At 43.0% G+C, this 19,969-nt stretch overlaps 1 protein-coding gene across 23 annotated transcripts in view; it reads right to left on the bottom strand.

The window, feature by feature from the left end:
* Positions 1 to 3,855: 3,855 nt before the first annotated feature.
* The window catches only part of Il15ra (interleukin 15 receptor, alpha chain), a 28,814-nt gene continuing 12,700 nt past the window's right edge, over positions 3,856 to 19,969 (bottom strand). For 2 of the 23 annotated variants that reach the window (NM_133836.2, NM_008358.2), the window contains exons 2-7: positions 19,383 to 19,577; positions 17,736 to 17,828; positions 14,231 to 14,428; positions 13,713 to 13,745; positions 7,195 to 7,270; positions 3,856 to 4,691 (exon numbers count right to left, since the gene is read on the bottom strand). In NM_133836.2, coding sequence (NP_598597.1) covers positions 4,592 to 4,691; positions 7,195 to 7,270; positions 13,713 to 13,745; positions 14,231 to 14,393 — 372 coding nt within the window. In that variant the 5' untranslated portion in view covers positions 14,394 to 14,428; positions 17,736 to 17,828; positions 19,383 to 19,577 and the 3' untranslated portion in view covers positions 3,856 to 4,591. Of the gene's footprint in view, positions 4,692 to 7,193; positions 7,271 to 8,899; positions 9,033 to 10,007; positions 10,079 to 13,712; positions 13,746 to 14,230; positions 16,647 to 17,735; positions 18,459 to 19,382; positions 19,578 to 19,969 lie in introns of those variants that run through there. The other 21 variants (NR_073191.1, NM_001271500.1, XM_006497364.2 and 18 more) reach the window with 17 other exon arrangements.

Below are 19,969 nucleotides of genomic sequence, written 5' to 3'. Positions count from 1 at the left end.
ATTTATTTATTTATTCACTTTACATACACATCACAGCCCTCTCTTCCTCTCCTCCCAGTCCCCCCCCCCCTCACAAAACCCTACCCTCCATTCCCTGCACTGAGAAGGGAGAGGACCCCACTGGACTCCAACCTTCCCTGCCACATCAAGTCACTGCAAGACTAGGCACATCCTCTCCCATTGATGCCAGACAAGGCAGCACAGTTTTGGGGACAGGATCCACATGCAGGCAAGAATTGTTGGGAGACTCTTGTGAAGACCAAGCTGCACATCTGCTACATAAGTGCAGGGGACCTAGGTCCATGTATGTTCTTCGGTTGGTTCCCAAGGTGGTTCCCAGGGTGCATTTCTTTCTTTCTTTTTTTTTTTTTTTTTGTGGAAGGGAATATTTACTAGGTTTTTAATAGTGAAGACTAGTATTCAAGTGTAGTCAAGAACCCAGAATGAATTTGCAGTTAACTAGTGGATAATTCACTTGTGTGTGCCTGAAGTCCAAGGCTCTGAACCTGCTGGTTGGGCCCTAGTTAACTGCAATCCACCCAATTTGCCTATCATGCTTAAAAGCCAATATCACAACCACTTTGTCCTTTCTTTCTTGAATAGTGATAATTTACTTTCTGTTTGTCTTTACCTCTATCATTGCTACTCCTCTGAGGATGTTACCCATTGGCAGGATGTGTGTCCTGGTTACTGGAAGCGCTCTAGAGGCCTTAAGGGCTAAGGGCATCAGACACTTTGATCCTAAGAGCTGTAGGACGAGATGTTGCAAAAGGCTGGGGATCTGAGCACCATTGGCTTGAGTCTGGCTTGAGCATCTGAAATCTCAAAGCTCATTCCTTAGTGACACACCTCCTCCAAGGCCACTGTACTGACTGGCTTTGTGTGTCAACTTGACACAAACTGGAGTTATCACAGAGAAAGGAGCCTCCCTTGAGGAAATGCTTCCATGAGATCCAGCTGTAAAGCATTTTCTCAATTAGTGATCAAGGGTGGAAGGACCCATTATGGGTGGTGCCATCACTGGGCTGGTAGTCTTGGGTCCTAAAAGACAGCAAGCTAAGCAAGCCAGGGGAAGCAAGCCAATAACATCCTTCCATGGCTTCTGCATCAGCTCCTGCTTCTTGACTTGCTTGAGTTCCAGTCCTGACTTCCTTTGGTGATGAACAGCAGTATGGAAGTGTAAGCTGAATAAACCCTTTCTTCCCCAATTTGCTTTTTGGTCATGATGCTCATGCAGGAATAGAAACCCTGACTAAGACAGCCACACTTACTAATCCTTCTGAAGTAGGTCCACCAACTGGTGACCAAGCCTTCAAATACACGAGCCTTTGGAGGCCATTCTCATTCAAGCCACCAGACTCCACTTCTTGGTCTCCATAAACTTGTAACTATGCCATAATGCAAAAGATGCCAAGCCCAACTTTAAAAGTTCCCATAGCCTTTTACTCTCAACATAGTTTTGAAGTCCAGAGTCCCTTCTGAGACTCAGGGCAATGTCTTAATTGTAACCCCTGGCAAAATCAAAAAGCAAATTGTTCTCTTCCAACCTACAATGGCACAGAATATACATTACCATTCCAGGAGGGAGGAATGAGGACATGGTAATGAAATACTGGGCAAAAGCAAGACCAAAACCTAGCAGGGTAAACGCCACATCCTGACATCTCTGATGTTAAAAGGGTTTAGATGACTCCACCTTCCCACCTCGGATACCAACAACGTACTTCTCTCTCCTAGGCTGGTTCCACTCCTGTCCACTGCTCTCTCTAGCAGGCATCCCACAGCCCTGCCACTTCCAACAGCTCGGAGGATCTCCCACACAATTCAGGTTTCACTTTCACCGTTTCCTGAAATGGCCAAGACTCTAAACCTAGAACACAGTCCAAACTGCTAAGTTTTGCTGTCTGTGTGGCCTGGAGCCTAGCCCCACCCTTGATTACATTTGCATAAACTTTCTTTTTGCTCTTTATGAGCCGGTAGTCCCTACAGCCTTTTCTTTTTATTGCAGGACTCTCATCCCAAGGACATTCACTTTTTTTTCTTATCTCTTCATGCCCAAATCCTGGCTTGAACACCAAGTTCCCTAGTACTCTTTTTTTTCTCCCCAAGCTGTACATTTTGTTCTTTCCCATTTGCTCCTTTTGCTTTATAGATCGGCATAAGAGTCATAACTAATAACCAAGTGACAAATTCAGTATTTGGCTGTCTTGAAATATCATCTGACAATGAAATTAGATAAAAAATTCAATTCAGTCTCAAACAGATTAATAGGACAAGGGCAGAAAGCAGCTACATTCTTCCTTAAAATGCCTCAAGAATGGCTTCTAGCCCAGTTGCTAATATTGTTAACTTCTGAAACCTCTTGAGCTGGACCTCTATAGGTGACACTTTCCAGCACTGCTGTCTTCCAAGAACCTACTAGAATGACCCATTAAGACCCACGTTTACCTTTCAACTGTCTTCCTAGTCCAAAGTCCTAAAGCCTTCCATATTCTTCAACGAAACAAACAAAATCAACAACAAATGAAACATGGTCAGCTGTATCACAGCACTGCCCCACTCTTGGTACTACCTTCAAATATAGAACCCTTTAGGGGTCATTGCTTTTCAAACCACCACATCTGACAGAGAAAAACAACCCCAGCCAGTTCCCTGGTAGCAGGGCCATTGCTGGGCACAGCCTGTTGTATTTCATTCATTCCATATAGAGTAACCCAAAGTACTAGGTGAGATGCTCTGATAGACCTACTCTATGTGCCATAGACCAGGGAGCAGCTGGCTTTTATATTAGAGGACAATGAGGTACTCCAACAATGTGCAGGTTCCAGTGTCATGTTCAAAAGAAAGTCCAATTCTCCAAACTCCAGAAGGCAGTATGATATTCAGAAATGAATTCAACCTGGGCTATAGGCAGATTCTGGCTGTTAGATAAAAAAAAACAAAAAAACAAAAAAAAAAACAAAAAAAAAAAACCAAAACAAAACCGAATTCCTCGGGAATGGAGCAATCTTAGGCAATAGAAAAAGTAAAAGATCCTTAATGGAAAATCAAAGCAGGGTGGTCACCATTTAAACAACCTAACTAGTCTACCATGTTCTGAGGAAGCCCATGACCTATGCGGAAAGACTTCCTTTAGTTTTGATGAAAGAAACCACATACACTGATGTCTGGCAGAAGCCAGTTAGGAATGGTAGCTTGTGCACCAGGTGTTTAACTCATCTCCCAAATACTTATGGTGGTTCCCCTTTACCCAGGGATGCAGGAGGCCCATTGGCAGCTGACTCATGACCAGAGCTCCTCTCCTACCCAACTTCCCACCCCAGTTTTGTCCAAGTGGTAGCATTAGTTGAGCTATGTGACTTTGGGCAGATCAACTTCTCCAGGCTACTATTATTTTGTCTGTAAAGGTAGATATGTGGATATGATTTAGTGGTGAAATACTTGCCTACTAGGGGCAAATCCCTTTTTATCCACGGCTCTCCAACAAATAATAATAATAAATAAATAAATAAAACAAAGAAGTGGAATTTGTCTTATGATTTTATAAATGGTTGTGATAACAGGAAAGGGGTAGGAAGGGGAGAAATGAAGAAGGTGGGAAGGAGGGAGGGAGGAGAAAGGGAGGGAGTGGGGAGAGAGAGAGAGAAAGGTATGTGTCTAATGCTAGCTGGGCTCAGACTTGCCATTGTTTAGTTCACGTTGCTTCTACTCACTAGGAAATTTGGTTAAAAATCCCACCAAAAGCAGGGCAGTGGTGGTGTGACTCTGTTTTTGAAAGAGAACCTGAGATCTCTTTCACATTAGAACCATTTCACCCCTCTTTCTCCTTTTTTCCTTTGAGGAACATTTTTTTTTGTTGATAATTTTAATGCTTTTTGTACTGAAAATAGATATTTTATTTTGTCTACACAAAGCACTTTCAAATATAAATCATATACAATATGTAGATATAATAGAAAAGAAAGTATAAATATAAATGTATATGTAAATATACACTTTTACATACACACACACACACACATACATATATAGTCACTGAGTTTGGTTTTGTCATGAATCCTATACGAAAGGGTTCATTGGCTCAGTATCTCTTCTTCTGTTCTCTGCTCTCCTCCAATAGGTGCAAAGCAGCAAAGGGCCAAGTCTTCAGGAGCTCAAATGTTGCTGTCTTCTTTACAGACATCTCCTGTGCCAGAGGAGCCTTGGAAGACAATGGGAGCCTTGTCAATCTCTGTAAACTGCAAGTCAGAGTAGGGAATAGAAAAAGAGTCTAGCAGATCAGCTGCTTTGAGTTAATCTCTGAGTGGAACTCGAGGCTTTTAATGGAGACTCCCAGGAGAGCTCAGGCTGCTTGTACTCTGGGAAGTTGGCCTCTGTGATGAACCAGGAAGAAAGGTGGTGTCCTTCCGGACTCCGGGGATCCAGGCCTGAATATGGGAGGCACCCAGGCTCAGTAAAACAGATCATACCAGAGACCTCTATTATCACATTGGGCTTTCTCCTGTGTCCAGGCGCAGCTGGACTAACTGCCCTTGTATCTTCTCTTCAGGATCAGCTGGGCAGGTCTCCCTGAGTTTCTGAAATCGTGTGGTTAGGCTCCTGTGTCTTCATCCTCCTTGCTGCTGGCCCTCACAGTCATTGGTACTGTTTCCATGGTTTCCACCTCAACACGGCACGGCTGAGAAGGCTGCCTATAAAGCAGTTCATTCACAGGTTTTAAAAAGAGGACAGGACCACCCTTCAGTCAACATATCTCTTACTGAACATGTATGCCCGGTACTGAGTGGGTTACATTAGCAAATGTCACCCTCCACCCCCACTCTCAGAGGTCTGTGCTGTTTAGAGATTAGGAAAACCTAGGCTTCCCGAATGTGCACATAGCAAGAGTTTGAATCCTATTTAGAGATCTTCAACCTTGCCATCCATCCACCAGGGCTTTAGCAAGGTTGCTGGAACAGACCATGCCACCCCACCCTCCCTCCAACTCCGCTGATCATCCTCTAGAAACCAGCATGGGTAGCAAGGGATGGAGAGAGGAGACGGGGACCATGGTGGACCAGGCTTGATGGTATGGATGAAGGTTGCTAGATACTCACAAGGCTTTTTAAAAAAACATTCTTGTATTTAGCATTAAATACAGTGAAAAGCTCCCGGATAGCAAGAGCAGGGGGAGGCTCTGTATTCTGTGTCTGTGTGTCTGGCTGTGTCTGTGTGTCTGGCTGTGTCTGTGTGTCTACCTGTCTGGGAGTTCCCTTGGTTTTTAGGCCCTAAGTATCTTGGTCAGTGATATCTACCATGGCTCATATAATGTTTTCTTATGGATAAATAAATTTTCAAGCCATGATTAAGTAAAGAGTTTTGTGTGAGACAGAAACCAGAAATCAGAAATATGGATAAACCAGAAATCAGAAATATGGATGAGTACACCAAAGCCTGTCTGTAGAATGGCAAATCTACCCATCAACCAATTTGTTAAAAAAAAAAAAATCAGTCAATGGAAAGAATTGATTCAGCAGATGACAAAGATGTTACAATTACTGCTTTAAAATGCACCGAGATGTACTTTAAAATATTGTTATAATATTATTCTATTGTGATGTTTATTGGCTGTATATACCAAATTTACCAATTAATTTAAGAATATAATATATTATTTATTAAAAAGATGACACATACATTTCTGGATATATTAAGTAATTATTATCTCACAAGGCTATAACTCTAAATTCAGGATATTAGATTAAAAACCACTCTGTTATAAAGATATTTTGAAAATGCTTTAAAATCACTTTCTATGTTCGTTAGCATGTAGCATTTTTTTGATTTTTAAAAAAAAGATTTATTTTTAACTTTAATTTCATGTGCATTGGTGTTTAGCCTGCATGTATGTCTGTGTGAGGGTGTCAGATCCTCTGGAACTGGAATTACTGGGAATGGAGTTACAGACAGTTGTGAGCTGCCGCATGGGTGCTGGGAATTGAACCCCAGTCAGTGCTCTCAACCATTGAGCCATCTCTCCAGCACCATTTTTTTTTTATGCCTTTTAAGAAAATTCTTAGCTGGGCGGTGGTGGCGCATGCCTTTAATCCCAGCACTTGCGAGGAAGAGGCAGGAGGATTTCTGAGTTTAAGACCAGCCTGGTCAGAGTGAGTTCCAGGACAGCCAGGACTACACAGAGAAACTCTGTCTTGAAAAACCAAAAAAAAAAAAAAAAAAAAGAAAGAAAGAAAATTCTTGACTATATACTAATCTTAGTTTAGTGATTTATTAATGACTTCTGGGGCTTACAGTATTTGTATCAAATGATCTTACATTAACAGCTGTCAATTCTTATGGTGAATTTTGATTAATAGCTTTCTTTCAGAATTCATCACTATGTTTCAGAGAGTTACAGAGACAAAACCAGGCTCAAACAGTTATATATATATAAGTTCTGGTGGTAAAATCCAGGGCCAGGTTGTGTTTTGTCAACTGACTGCATCTCCAGATGAAGTCCTATCCTTTTACATGGATAGTTAGTTAACACTTTAGTCCTAGTGACTGCATGCTAATAGTCATTTCAAGAATGCTAATAGTCACTCCTGCAAGAACCCGGAAGCAGGATCTAGAGACGTATACGGTACAGAGTTAAAAAACTATGTCAGTAGTTAACAACTATGTCAGTTCATTGCTAAATGATAAAAGTGCAAGGTCAAAGCCAATATGTCACGTGAGGAATATTTTTTTAAAGGAAGGAATGATAAACGTACTTCAGAGAAAAATGAAAGATATAAACTGAAATGTCAGGAAGTGGAGGGAACTGGTGAGTGAGCTGCGCTGTGTCATTTCTGCTATTAGAAATACAGAATCAAGGCTGACATGAACAGGCCTTCAAGGAGGTGTACCCCGTGTGATGAGTGTTTGGAGAGTATATTCATGAGTGGGCCACAAAAGGAGCTGATACATATTGCCTTTGGTCTGACCCCTGTATCATAGGGCTCAGTGCCTGCTGACATGTGGTCTGAGACCTGTGTGAGAAGTGGATAGCCACCAGCTCAGTCTCACAGAGCTCCTCCTCGCTGCTACAGAAGTGACCGAGTGAGAGCGTTTATAGTCAGGAAAGGGACCCCTCTATCGGGAGGGCCTCTTGGAATCGTTATGATCAAGCTTTTTTGGTAGAAAGGAAGCACTATGCCCTGCAGTTCTTCTGCTCACCTTGATTTGATGTACCAGGCCAGGAAAGCCATCACAACCCCTGCACCAACCAAGAGGACCGATGTAGAGATGGCCACTGAAAAAGAACAGAACTAAAGCTAGAACCGCTTGACTGCCATGAAGGCATTCGTGGCCAAGAATTAGTAAATTCTTGGTAATTTCCATTCTTGCCCAGGACGGATGTTCTTCTAGCCAGCTTGTCATTATTAACATTTCTTGGGTCTGGAAAGAAGCGCAGCAATTAAGAGCCCACACTGTTTCCCGCCACACACACAGATTACAACCATCTGTAATCCCAGCTCCAGGGAATCGGATACCCTCTTCTGGCTTCTGTGGCTATCTACTCTCACACACACATATCTATCCCCCGTACTCCCTATGCAATCCCTATTTAATAAAAATAAATCTAGAAGTCATAGACCAAAAATTGAAAGCTGGTTGAAAACACACTTAAGAAATTTCCAACAAGTCACAACCATATGTACAGAAAATTCTTGAGTCTAATGGGGGTTGGTTACAAAATATCAAGTCATGATGAGACTGTAGATACTCTTTACTTTCATTAAGAGGATTTGCCCTCAGAGTTTTGTAATGATACTGTATTAGAAGCAGTAAAATCACAGGAGGAAGACATTGTTTCAGAAAGTTAATAAACTCAGCAGCACAAAGTTGTTACAAAAATATTAGGAAACAATACATTAATGAAAGATGTTTCAAGGTCTCAGATTGACTTTTTTTTTCTTTCAAATTTGTTGCATGTAGACTGTCTCCACACTGGCTGGCTTAGCACCCATTGACTGCTGGGGAGTGACTTATTGGAAAAGAGGAGTTACTGGCAGTGAGGAGTGGCTGTACTTTCACAATGGCTTTTGGAATAAGAGTTGACATGTGCAGAGTCATCGTCAGGAAAGAAGTCTCCTGGGCTGATGATATCACAAAACCATTTGAATTCCGAGACTTAACCCCAGCCTCGTTTCAATTAATCCACGCAGTGTTGGACAAAAAATTGAAACCAGACTTCTGGAGACAATGAATTAACAGATCATATGTCAAGTTCTCCACCCTTTTGTGTTTCTGAAGGGAAAAGGAAGAAACAGAAGTTTGATATAAGAAAGGAGAAGGAGGAGATGATAGAGAACAGATGACTATGGTGCAGGGGGCCACAGAGCCATTGTCCCACCTCCACATCAGCCCACAATATAGGTTGGAGTTAAGATGGCGAAGGCAGCAGAGACAGCCAGGGCCAGTGTTCCAGGAGGAAGATGAAATCACTGTGTGTGAATCAGAGGGAGCAGATTTCTTAGCAGACCCGGGCAAACCAGGCCAGTTTTGCAGGGGCTGTGAGTCTGCATCAGAGGAAGGTGCTGAAGGGAGAGCGACCACTTGTTAGTCATGGGCTGAGGGTTTTTTCTCCCTTATTGTCCTACATTGCTAAGAAGAGTTGAGCTCAGGACTTGAGGATGTAGTTAGAGTATTTGCCTACCATGCAATGAGACCCTAGGTTCTGAAAAACAAATAAATTAAAGAGATGTTGGGTTCAAATTGGACACTCAGAAATGGATTGTTTTAGCTCAGCCTTAAAATTTTTCATGAATTTAAGATGGTGTGTGTGTGTGTGTGTGTGTGTGTGTGTGTGTGTGTGTGGTGCAGTGACCATCAAATGCAGACCGCACTGACCACAGCAAACTCATATCTGAAGAATTACCTTCTCATGCCTAGTGAGCTGAGGACAGCAGTGGAAGTGTTGGGCTTGCATTTTGTAATCAAGTCTTGGGCTCAGAGTTAGCTCAATGAGTAAAGGCATCTGTCACCAACATCCTGAGTTCAGTACCTGGGAACTACAAGGTGGAAGGTGAGAACCAACTCCCGCAAACTGTCTTCTGAGCTAAAGATTTTAGAAATAAAGTCAGGAGTCTCCAATAGCAGCATAGGTGAAGCTCAGAGATACTGGGATAACTGAATAAAGTTTTTGACAAGAAAGGCTGTCAGGTGAACCAGTTGATAGTTAAGACAATGAAAATATTAACCACATTTTCTTACTATGTATTAAATTACTGAAGTCTTTTAAGTTCTGGTATTCATTTGCTAATTCATTCAGTACTTATTGAACATAAGCTATTGGCTGTTTTCTGTTAGATTAAAAGAAACAACTTTTTAAAATAGTGATAACTGGGGCTGGAGAGATGGTTCCGTTTGTAGGAGCACACACTGCTCCTGCCAAGGACCCAGGTTCAGGTTTTTTGTTTGTTTGTTTTTTGTTTTGTTTTTTAAAAACAGGGTTTCTCTGTATAGCTCTGGCTATCCTGGAACTCTCTCTGTAGACCAGGCTAGACTCGAACTCAGAAATCCGCCTGCCTCTGCCTCCCGAGTGCTGGCATTAAAGGTGTGTGCCACCACGCCCGGCTCCAGGTTCAGTTCTTAGCACCCACAGTAGTTCACAACTGCCTGTAACTCCAGTTCCAAGAGATCTATGTGATGCTCTCTTCTGACCTCTGCAGGCTCCTGTACACACAAGGTGCACTACCATGCATTCATGCAGGTACATATACATAACATAAAAATAAAAAATTTAAAAGAACAGTGAGGACCCATTTTAAACACTATAGGCTGGGGACATACCTCAGTGTGGAGCACTTGTCTAGCATGCCTTTGGGTCAGTCTTTAGCGAAAAACAACAAAAACAATAAAACAAAATACCAGGATATTGGTTATCAGTTAAACGATTAAGCAACAACTACGGTTAAACCTTGTTGCTATTGCCTTACAGAGATGTGCTCAGATGATTGCTTATACATGGAGAAAAAGATCCTCACCTTCTGTCTAAGGAGCCAATGAGCATCTGCTGTGTGTAACCGATGACAGGGTACTCGCAGATCTTGGCTGGCTGGGATGGAAGGCGTGTAAATGGCAAACTTTAAATGCACTGTAACAAATGCTTTTACAAAACTAGACTGATCTTAAGTTCAACATATGGGTTGTTAGCAGACAATAAAAACTCAACATCACATTTTCATTTCTTTGCTAAAAATTTGGCTTCTCTTATAGTAAGTCATTCTCATGACTATATTTAAGGAAGAAAACCTTATTCATAAATGAAGCCATGTTTAAAGTTTAAAAATCTTTGTATTGCCCACAGTCTCTTGCACAAAATTATCTTTGTCCTTTGTAGGGGTTTAGATAATGTTTATCGATTTGCATTTCAGAGGAGAAGAGAATAGTTTTTGATCTTTGCATGATCTGGAAAGATGAGTGTTAGCTCATTAATTTCTTGAAACTCTCTGTAAAAATTGTACGTGTAGACTGTTTCATCCAAATATACTTCCATCTGAATATACTTGCACCTAAGTCTCCAATTACTATTGGATTGATGTAGAAGGCCCAGCCCACTGTGTTACACGCTGTTCCCTGGCTGTGGTCCTGGCTGTATTGGAGATAAATAGTTCATCATTAAGAGCACATACTGCTCTAGTACAGGATCTGATTTTGGTTCCCAGCATCCACATCGGCTGCATCCCACCATCACTATCTCCTGCAACTCTAGGTCCTGGAGGTTTTTATGCCTCTGGACTTCCAGAGCACTTGCTCACATGTGTGAGCAATAATAAAGTAATAAAAATAATAAGATAATAAACAATAAAGTGATAAAATAATATAATATTAACATAATAAAAATTAATCTTTCAAAAAACATTTTTTAAAAATCTAAGAAAGTTATCTAAGCATGAGGCAGAAGGTAAATGAGCAAGCAGCAGTCCTCTCTGGCTTCATCTTCAAGCTCCACCCGAGCTTCTGCTCTGACGTGCCTCAGTGATGCTCAGTGATCTGGAATCATAGGCCAGATAAACCCTTTCCTACGCAAGTTGAGTTTGGTTAGATTGTTTTTATCACAGCAACAAAAAGGAAATCAGGACAGCCAGTAAGTGAAGAGACGTGAAACGACAAACTCTGTCCTTACACTCTTGCTGTGTGTGCTTGAACGACAAACTCTGTCCTTACACTCTTGCTGTGTGTGCTTGGCTTTGCACAGCCTATCTAAAAGGAGGCAGAAAAGTCTGCTCCTGACTCCCAGGATGCTTTGAGTAAGAGGCAACAGCTTTTATTGTTCAATTTGTGCCAACTTTTGATTGTTTTTATTTTAATTTTTTTTTGAGGTATGGTATTGCTGTGTAGCTACGATGGTCCTGATACTATGTAACCAGGTGGATTTTTTTAAAAAGATTTATTTATTTTATGTATATAAGTACCAGAAGAGGGCATCAGATCCCATTACAGATGGTTGTGAGTCACCATGTGGTTGCTGGGAATTGAACCCAGGTCCTCTGGAAGAGCAGTCAGTGCTCTTAACTGCTAAGCCATCTCTCCAGCCCCCCCCCACCCCATTTTAAGATTTATTCATTTTATGTAGCTAGGTGGATCTTAAATGGACAGTAATCCTCCTGCCTTGGCCTTCTGAGTTCTGAGATTACAGACATATGCCTCCATGCTTAGCTTAATGTTTTTATGGTTTCAGACCATGTGCAAATTATTAAGAATTTGAAAAACAAAGAAAAAATTCTAAAACCACATGGGAAGAGTAATGTGCTATGTGTCATAGGGGGAAATGAGTTTGGCTAATTCTTGTAGTGATCTTAAATCATGAATGTGGTTTTATTTACATGTCCTTGTCAGTAAGTGAATTTTTCCATGAAAATATTCTTCAAAGAGTCTTTCTAAATTGTCTTGCTTTTATCCATCCATCTTATCTATCTATCTATCTATCTATCTATCTATCCATCCATCCATCCATCTATCATCTATCTGTCCATTCCCCGCCTGTCTGTCTCTCTCCTGTTTCCCCCAGTGCTGAGGACTGACCAACTCCCCTATCACTGAGCCAGTTCACAGCCTTTTTTGTAATTTTAACTTTAATACAGGATTTCACTGAGTTGTCCAGGTTGGTCTTGCACTTGCAATCCTCTTGCCTCAGCCTCCTGAGTAACTGAGGGTACGAACCTTCACCACCAGGCCTGGCTTTGCATTTGATCATTTACAAAACTAACAAAACTGCTAATCTATCTAAAGCAACATTTGATTTTCAGATGTTACTTAGTGCAGGTAAAAACAGGACCACAAAAGCCAGCGAGCCATTCTTAGGCAGGAAAACTTATGAATAGAAAGTGAAAAGAGTTTTGTCCATGTTAAATTATAATCATATTATTTTATCCCTTTACACATATTTATTTGTGGGGTGTGTGTGTGTCTGTGTGTGTCTGTGTGTGTGTGTGTGTGTGTGTGTGTCTGTGTCTGTGTGTGTGTGTGTCTGTGTCTCTCTGTGTGTGTGTGTGTGTGTCTGTGTGTGTCTGTGTGTGTCTGTGTGTGTGTCTGTGTCTCTGTGTGTATGTGTGTCTGTGTGTATGTGTGTCTGTGTGTGTGTCTGTGTGTCTGTGTCTCTGTATGTCTGTGTCTCTCTCTGTGTGTGTGTGTGTGTGTGTGTGTGTGTGTCTGTGTGTGTCTATGTACACATACTCATGAGTGTGCAGGTGCCCACAGAAAAGGCTATTGTATGCCCTGGAGCTGGAGTTATAAGTGGTTGTAACCTATTCCTCTGGGCTGGTGGGAACTGAATGCTGGTCCTCTGCAAGAGCAGTAGATACTCTTTACCCCTGAACCATCTCTGCAGTGCCTTTTGTTCCTTTTAAAGCTTGTCTGACTAAAGTATTAACGTCATACTCTTTACACCCCAGTCTTTTTCTTACAGCATTGGAGGCCAAAAACAATTCTCTGATCAAGATCCATTCTCTTCACTCCCGTTCAACTGAGTTTTTGAAACCATAGCCAGAACAATAAGACAAGACATGGAAATAAAAAGGGACAGGAATAGGAAAAGAAGTCAAAGTATCCTGATCTAAGTTTGAGCCTTGGACTTGTTGAGCAAGCTCCCTGCACTGATCTGCACCCCAGCCCTCCCTTCTCTCCTGCTCTTCTCTTTCTTCTCAAAGATCTCCGTCTACCTTTTCACAAGCACTGTTTGTTTTCCTCCTGCCTGGCTTATATGTGGCTTTCATTTTCTTCTGTAAGGCACTATGTCTTCTTCACAATGGAGCCATCTGGGCTACCTTTCTATACAATGCACAATGCTCCAGTCTGGGTGAGGTCCCTGCAGCTTCTGGCCGAATGGAGTTAGCTTAGTGGCAGTGGCAGGCTCCTGTGATTTCCTTCTATGCCTGAATGTGAGTGAATCCCAGTGGGACTTAACTGTGAGTAGCTGAACCATCAAGCTCCTTTGTGGTGTACTAACTCCCTGCTTTGTATGCCTCTAGTGTGACAGTTAGAAGCTACTCATCTTAAATGATCATGTCTAATGACAAATTCAATAACTAGGATATTCTACAAATTATTCTCTAATGGAGACATTTCAGAGAAGCAACGGGTTAGTGCTAGTTACTGTGGTAGAGTGGTACTGGATCAGGCTGTTGAGCATGCAGGGTCTGCTTTGTAGTGCCCCAGTTATAAACACATGGAACAAAAGAAATACTCACCTTTCGTCATTTTGGAACTGTGGGGAGAAATCTCTGCAGAGGAGAGAGGAGAGATGAATCAGGACTGGACTCCCAAGATCATTAGTGTCTCATGAAGCTGGAGAGATTAGCTACTATCTTAGAACCAAATTGGTCTTTGCAAAACAAACTGGTTAACTTGCTGAGGTATTTGGTCACATCTAAGCATTGGCCATGCCTTAGAAAGGAGCAATTGATGGTGGTTTTTCTACTCCACAGAGCACAGCTCCACACTGGCAGATACGTTTGCCACTCTCTAGCATTCACATCAATAAGCCATGTCATATGTGAGAGGAGGGGTTTCCTTTCTGATATCCTTACAGTGGGGATTGCAATAACCAACTAACCATTGACAACAGGCGACTGGACCTCTCAGTCAGTCCCAAATTGAGCATAAGTGGACCAAAGCTAATGTAGACATCTTCTTGTAAGATCCCAACCCAGGTATCAGAAGCAGTATGTGGGAAACTGGCCTGTCCCTGTGCAAAGCTCAGGCTAACCTGTTATCCTGAGGGAGGTGGAGGCTGTAGGCTCCAAGGTCATTGTTGCTGCAAGAGATGGGGCTCGGGAGGACTTGTGACTGCCTGTCCCTGTAGTTCCTGCAGAAGTTGTTTGGGATGGTGTCAGCCTGGAGCCAGGCATAATAGCTGTCTCTGTGGTCATTGCGGTATCTGATTTGGGAGAGAAAGCTTCTGGCTCTGCAGGAAATTCCAAGACAGAGACATAAAAATTCAGACTAGTGCCTGGGACCCAAGGACTTACTTTAATGAGCTTGTTCTGGCCAGCACCCTTTCAAAAAAAAAAAAAAACGGTCCCCTAAGTAGATGGCATAGCTAGCCCCTGGACAATAGTACTTGTGATAACTCTAAATAATATAATCACTGAGAGAGAGAGAGAGAGAAAGACAGAGAGAGAGAAGGAGAGACAGAGAGACAGACAGATATCCTTGTTCTCTGGAGATGGTATGTTATATTCTTAAAGACTCGATGCCAAGACACAAGTGGAACTATATTTGCAAAAGATAGCAGGAATGCTGGTGTTCTCTTCCAGTTCTGTTGTTGTTCCTTGAGACAGAGTCTTTTATGTATCCCTGGCTGACCCGGAACTTGTTGTGTAGACCAGGATGTCTTCAAACTCACAAGGTTCTGACAGCTGGCTCTGCCTCCTGAGTGCTGAGATCAAAGGTGTGCTCCATCACAGCCGACTATCTACACGTTGGCACGACATTATGAAATAAGAAGCTGCAGCTTTATTCCGGCCTCTCCAGATGCCCTAGGCGGTATCTGAGGAGACTGTTCTGCATTAGTTCCTGCTGGCATGGAGGATGCCTGGGTTTAGGTTCCTGTCTTCCTTGTTCGTTATTAGCAAACGGATGCCCCTAAACTATAAAGGGGCCTACCGCTTCCCTATTCTCTATTCCCTTCTCTTGAAAATGGGTCTTGCACTGTGGCAAAATCTCACTTGCGAAATTCAGCCTGAGTAAAGCCTGGTAGGCATCCTAGTGCTCCAGAGGCATGGAGTGTCCTGTTCCCATACTCTCTTAGCCATTCTCCATGTAAGAGATGCTCAGACCCTTCAGTCCACTGGGACTACTCATTTGTATCTCTCCCTCCCTCAACTACCAACCCCGCAGAGCACTCACATCTAAGCACCTGCGACTATACCAGTTAGTGTCCAAGATTATGATTGTACATGTTTGTCTCAGAGAGGAATGTCTGACCAAATGTCTGGGAGAGCCTCATGCATGCTAGGGAAACATTCTATCAATGACCTATAGTGCCAGCCCGATTTTATTACTATTAACTTCTGAACTGGAGCCTTCTATGCTGTGCGCTGGCATGAAATTCAGAAACCCCTCATCCTCCTTAGAACAAACTTCCTCCGCTGGGACGCCTCTGAACCACCCGGGAAGCTTCCAGCGTTGCTGATTCTCAGATCTTACCCTAAACAAACGGGAGCATTACAGTAAGTTCCTTGTGTATTGAAGACTGACATGGGGCATACAGGATAGTCTGACCAGTTGAGCGAGTTAGGGTGATTGAAAAAGAGGTTTCCATATTTGGGAGTAGAAGGAAGAAACAAGGAGAAGTCACAAATGGGATCATGTAACAGGGAGAACAAAGCACTCAGTGGGAAACGAGAGTATCACAGGATAGAGCGCACAGGTTTCCAATGTTAATATGGAGACAAATGCTAAAGACATTGAGCTAGCCTACACAACACTCAAGCGAAGGACAAAACAATGAGCTGGGTTCAGTGGCACATATAATCTGAGCATTCTGGAGGATGAGTTTGAAGCTAGCTTGGGATACCTATTGAAACCCTATCAGAAAGGAAGCAAAGAAAGAAGGCAGGGACTGAGAGAGATGTGATGGTCATGCAGTATTTCTGTATGACAGCCTTGTGATGGTTGGCTTTAACTTGACACTTTAAATTGTCTATACTGGTTTGGGCTGTCCAGCATGTCTATGGCGGATTGTCTTGACGAAGTTAGTTGATGTGGGAAGACCCTCCTCTCCCCCGTCAGTGGCTCCATTCCATAGGCAAGGGCTCCTGTGCTCTTAAGAGTGGAGAAACTGAGGCTGGATAGATGGCTCAGTGGTTAAGAGCACTCACTGACTGCTCTTCCAGAGGTCCTGAGTTCAATTCCCAGCAACCACATGGTGGCTCACTACCGTCGGTAACAGGATCTGATGCTCTCTTCTGGTGTGTCTGAAGACAGCTACAGTGTACTCACACACATAAAATAAATAAATAATTCTATTAAAAAAAAAACGTGTGGAGAAATTAAAGCAGGGCACAATTAGGCAAATGAACATGCACACTTTCATTTCTTTCCACTCTTGACTGTGGGTGTGATGCGACTGACTTCTTCAAGCTCCTGCCTCTGTGACTTTCCCAGCGATGGCTTCCCACCTGGAAACGTAAGATAAAATGAACCCTTTCTCCCCTAAGTTGCTCTCTGTTGGGATATTTTAGCCTATCATTAAAAAAGACACTAGAACAAGCATTCAGATTAATGTGTTAATGAAGAAGATTGGGGAGCTGGACTTGATGGCTCACACCTTTAATCCCAGGGCTCAAGAGGCAGAGGCAGATGAATCTCTGTAATTTTGAGGCCAGCCTGGTCTACACAGTGAGTTCTAGGACAGCTAGAGCTACATAGTGAGACCCTGCCTCAACCCACCCCCAACCCTTCCACTTAAGAATAAATAAATAAAAGCTCTTCAATGAGTCCCTCACATTGTCTTTATTTTGCCAAAAGAGGGCTCCATCCTCATTACCCTTTCTGTGGTCTGTCTTGCCCAGGACATGCATGGTAGCTTTGGAAGACAGACACCACACCTCCCTCTGGAACAAACACAGGCACCTTTGCCACCAAGTATAAGACATTCAGGCTCTATGACCCTAGGCTGCCCTGGCACAATCCAGAGAGATATGAATTGGTACACACATACATCTGCTTCAGATTTCCTGTGCCATGTGGGAAAGCCTCCCTTGGGAAGACAACATAATGAGATCAAGTCTCAGTGCTCGATAAAGGTGGGCATCTACAGCTCCCTATGCTCTGACATGTTAATGGCCGATCCTAAGCCATTATAAATTATGCACATGTGAATTCTGGATATCAAATAACTTTGACTAGAAAAACCCTAAGCCACTATAAGTTCTGATTTTTTTTATTTATTTATTTATTTATTTATTTATTTATTTATTTACTTTGGTTTGGTTTTGGGTTTTGGAAGAAGGGGTTTCTCTGTATAATGCTGTATTTCCTGAAACTTGCTCTGTAGATCAGGCTGACCTTGAACTCAGAGATCCATCTGTTTCTGCCTCCCCAGTGCTGGGATTAAAGGTGCATGCCACCACCACCCAGCTACAAGTTCTGAATCTTATAAAGTTCTGTTGCCTAGGTTTGCAGTGATCAGCAGTGAGCAATGGCATCTATGATAAGGGAGCTGGCGGGGTAAGCATTAGTTCTTCACGTTTTCCCAGGGTTCCTACCTTTTGCAGAGGGGGAGGGGCTCTCTGGCTGTGAGGTCACCTTTGGTGTCACTACTGTTGGCACTGGACTGTAGTGAGCTAGGGAGGGGTCTCCTAGAGAGAGAATAGTCACATGGCATTTATGATTTCTGAGGGCAGTATCTGGGCAGTTTCAGAACTAGCTACAAATAAAAATAATGAATCGGTGCACATTCATTTCTGGCTTCCTGGGACAAGGCTAGAAAGAATACTGGTTTCCCGACTCAAATGTACAGCCTGTAAACTGCTTTTTCTAGTATCTTCCCCCGGGTCAGTCATCAAATATTTTTGTATGGGAATCACACACGAAACATCAGTTTTATTAGTTTTTCATGGGGAAAAACAAAATATCACTCAATGGAGTTCACTTATTTAGGGGAAATTATTGAGTGCACAGGAGCTAGGGGGAAACAGTGAAGAGAGCTGCTGGTGGTAAAATGACTGTGGAGCAAAACCTTTGGATTAGATGAGGCTGACTTAAAGATCCCTCCAGTCTTTGGGTTATGAGATCCTGAGGACAAGGCTGGAGTGATAGCTGTGGTACACACATAAGGATCTGGGTTCTGATCCTCAATACACTTGTAAAACTCTGAGCATGGTGGCCCAAGTCTGCAGCCTTAGTGCTGTTGGCAGGGAGTGGAGGCAGGCAGCTCTGCACAGCTCACTACTCAGTCAGTCAGTAAGTGCTGGATTCAGTGAGAGGCCCTGTGTCAAAAAACAGGATAGAGAAGGACAGGGGAGGACATCCTAAGATAGATCACATTCATGGGATTCTTGCTTGAGCAGTACTTACTCTCCTAGAAGACTCGGGCCACTTTTTATTTTTTCTAGGAAGCAGACTGGGGGATAGTGTTACTTGGAAGCACACCACCAAGCGGCTTCCATTCCAAAAATGTTGGCCAACCAACATCATCCAACCATGGTGATTTTTTTTTAAAGTTGATTCTCATAACCTTCATTGCTTTGTTGCTCTTTATTGTTCAGGCTGGGACTGGACCTTAGAGATCCATTTGCCTTCTGAGTGCTGGGATTGAAGGCATGCACCATCACGTCCTAGATTATTTTATTATTATTGTTGTACTTGAGCATCTGCTGGACACTAGAAGTGGGTACTCGAGAGCTATACTGTTTGTTAGGTTTACCCAACTTCCTGGGTTCCAGCAAACAAAAACAGTCTATGTTCTCCCACAGACTTATGCGTTGTTAGTGATCCAAAAAGCTCTCAGGGTGGTGAGTTTGCACACCCAGCATCATCTATAGACAAACCTCCTGCTACTGTCATGCCAAAACAAACACTGACAGCTGTAATAGTTAACATTTACCAGGTTCCACCCAATTCTACAAACCACTGTTGACATCAGGTGCATATTTTGAGTGACCAACCAGAGTTCCAAGAGCCTAAGGGATTTGCCCAAGGACACAAAATGGCTAAATGGCAGAGATAGGAGATGAACCAATGTTGGGTGACAGAACCCACTACCAATGTATTCCCATGGGGGGAGGGCGTGATGCTTCATGTCCTACTGGCTTAGTTAGCTCCAGATCTCAGAACAGATGTCTCTGGCTCCCACAGCTCCCTGTTCAGCCTTGGCTGGAGTGTGTGGGACAGTGTGGAGACTGGCTACTTACTGATGCACTTGAGGCTGGGAGTTGTCCAGTGGGCAACATTTGTGTTCTTGTTGATCACACACTCAATCAGGGTGGATGTTCCAGCTTTCCGCTTAAAGCCAGAGTTACAGACATACCTCTCCCTGGAGTTCACACTGTAATTCTTGACCCGGATGTCAGCATGCTCAATAGATACGGGAGGTGGACACGTGGTGCCTGCAAAGTGCATGAGAGGGGAGAGAGACGAGAAGACTGGGTTTACTCATGGGTGTCCTCAAGGGAGCCCAAGTATCAGCTCTGTAGCTAGGGTTGAACATATCCCAGGGGCCCCTGAGTGTAGAAGCCAGGCAAAAACACATGGGTATGGTGAGAAAGGACACCACTATACAAAAATCTTGTAGGAGTTTCCTTTAAATTCCATCCATTCAGTGCGGCTGGATACCCAAGAGCCATCAGCAAACATTCCCTTTACCCTCCACTGCCCACCCACCTCCAAGCTCAAGATAGCTCTCGAAGCTATCCATCTTTCCCCATTTGGATCAAGCTTTTTTGAGGGATGTCACATTGTTGTTTTTGATCAATAGCAAGAGTCTATAGACCTGTGTCCT

The sequence above is a fragment of the Mus musculus genome, chromosome 2 (assembly GCF_000001635.26).
Source record: "Mus musculus strain C57BL/6J chromosome 2, GRCm38.p6 C57BL/6J".
Lineage (NCBI taxonomy): Eukaryota > Metazoa > Chordata > Mammalia > Rodentia > Muridae > Mus > Mus musculus.
This window is presented reverse-complemented; position numbering and strand designations above follow the sequence as displayed.